The sequence below is a fragment of the Coffea eugenioides genome, chromosome 6 (assembly GCF_003713205.1).
Source record: "Coffea eugenioides isolate CCC68of chromosome 6, Ceug_1.0, whole genome shotgun sequence".
In the NCBI taxonomy this organism is placed as follows: Eukaryota; Viridiplantae; Streptophyta; class Magnoliopsida; order Gentianales; family Rubiaceae; genus Coffea; species Coffea eugenioides.
Genome location: NC_040040.1, coordinates 19,333,255 through 19,335,174, shown reverse-complemented (window position 1 = coordinate 19,335,174; position 1,920 = coordinate 19,333,255). Strand labels below are relative to the sequence as shown.

The following is a 1,920-nucleotide window of genomic DNA, read 5'->3' as shown; positions in this document are numbered from 1 at the left end:
GAATTTTATACTTTAGAATTAAAACGTCGCATCTTAAAATTTAAGAACCAAAATAATAATCTAGATATGATTGAATGGTGCAAAGTGGAATTAACCCTGAGGGATGGCCAGGTTTTGCACAAGAAATTCTCCATGCCCTAATCAGTGGTCACTTTACAATACTGCTATATTGTATGTATTTCAGCATTATAGGTCGTTAGATCTGGATCATGCTCAATTAAACTTCAGGTACTGCGACATTGTGATGGATGGAGAAGCAGCGAGTTTTGCGATGGTTTGACGTGCAATCTGTGCCTGGTGATTACAGCTTTCCGCTGGAGGATCGACCAGGACGGCTTCCCATTCCTTTTTGCGACACAGTCCCTGTAGTTGACCTCTAAAAGGCAACTGCAAGTCCAGAAAAATTGGGTATAGTCCAACAAATTGTAGAAGCTGGTCAAGAATATGGATTTTTCCAGGTGATCAACCATGGAGTATCTAAAGATGTGGCGAGGGAAATGAGTACCGTGTTTAAGGAATTTTTCAACATGTCTGCAGAGAACAAGAAGGGTTCTAGTGCATCTGATGGAGATTTAAGCCGGCCGGGCTGGATCTATATGGACAGCTCTGATTTTGCAAAAGATGGTATTAATCTAATGTTAAACTTTCTTGTCACCCTGGCCCTGGATGAATGCATGCAAAGTTGGCCTCCAAGACTAACCCGGTATAGAGAGGTGGTTGCAACATACGTAGTAGAAATGAGGACACTAAGTGGAAGAATTCTAGAGCTGATATGTGAAGGATTGGGGCTGGAAGCTGGGTACTTGGAAGAGTTGAGCAAAGTTCAATTGGTGGTGGGCAACTATTATCCACCGTGCCCGGACCCGAGCTTGACCTTGGGAGTTGGGACTGCTAAAGCATTGTGATCCCAGCCTAATAACCATCCTCCTTCAGGAAGGAAATGCATGTAGACTTCAAGTTCTGCCAGAATAAGCATTGCCACCTTCATCAACCCTTCTCACAACTCCATTGTAGAACCTGCAAAAGTTTGGGTTGACGAGTTTCATCCTCCTCGCTATGCTCCCACTTTGTGCAAGGACTTCGTTCAGACGTCCAAAGTTGCTTCCATTGAAGCAACAAAACCGCCTTCGCCCCTTGATTCCTAGAGGAAATTCCTACTCCATCATTTGCCAAAAAGACGAACCAAGTAACATACATACTTTTATTTATAGAAACACACTTGAAACAAAGAAGAAGAAATGTTTAGATTTAGAGCTGGTTTGGCAGATTTATTTGGTTGAAACAGGCAGAAACCTAGGATTATTCTTTTGGAGCATTGCCTTCGACTGACCCCGTTAAATTGCGTATGTGTCAATTGCAGTTCAGCCCTATGCCGTATCCTGATTATTCTATATATATACATACATGAAAATTAAGAACAAAACTACTAATGAAAATATATGGAGAAAAGGAATAAAATCAAACATATAGTACTAATTGAAAAATTAAGAACAAAACTACTAACATTTATATATATAAAAAATGTTATACTAATCCTTAGGGGAAGGTCTTGGAAAAGCTAGCAATAACTCGATCAACAAGCTAGAAATTTGCCGGAAGTCAGTTTATTTGGATAAGAGTTTATTTAGATGATTTATTTGAGATAATTATTGCAACACTTTTTGTGATATGATGTATGTGAAAAAAAAAGGTGATTGGAAAGATAAAAAAGTGATTGAAATTTATGAAGCAAATTATTTTATCTCAAATCATCTCAATCCAAACACACAGTGTATTCAGTAGGTATTTTTGCTGTATTATCACCTTTTTTTGTCAACCTTGCATTTTGAAGCAGAAACTTTGTTCTGCAAATATATAGTAGGAAACGAAATTGAATCCTTTGTTCTGCAAATCTATAGTAGGATAATAAGCTGCTTGAAG

The 1,920-nt window shown here is 38.5% G+C and overlaps 1 protein-coding gene across 1 annotated transcript; it reads left to right on the top strand.

Annotated features, from left to right (window-relative positions):
• Nucleotides 1-248: 248 nt before the first annotated feature.
• Nucleotides 249-905, top strand: LOC113773776 (hyoscyamine 6-dioxygenase-like). Its single transcript, XM_027318390.1, has 2 exons — nucleotides 249-365; nucleotides 459-905. The coding sequence occupies exons 1-2, from the start codon at nucleotides 249-251 to the stop codon at nucleotides 903-905; spliced, it is 564 nt and encodes a 187-aa protein (XP_027174191.1).
• The last annotated feature ends 1,015 nt before the right edge of the window (nucleotides 906-1,920 follow it).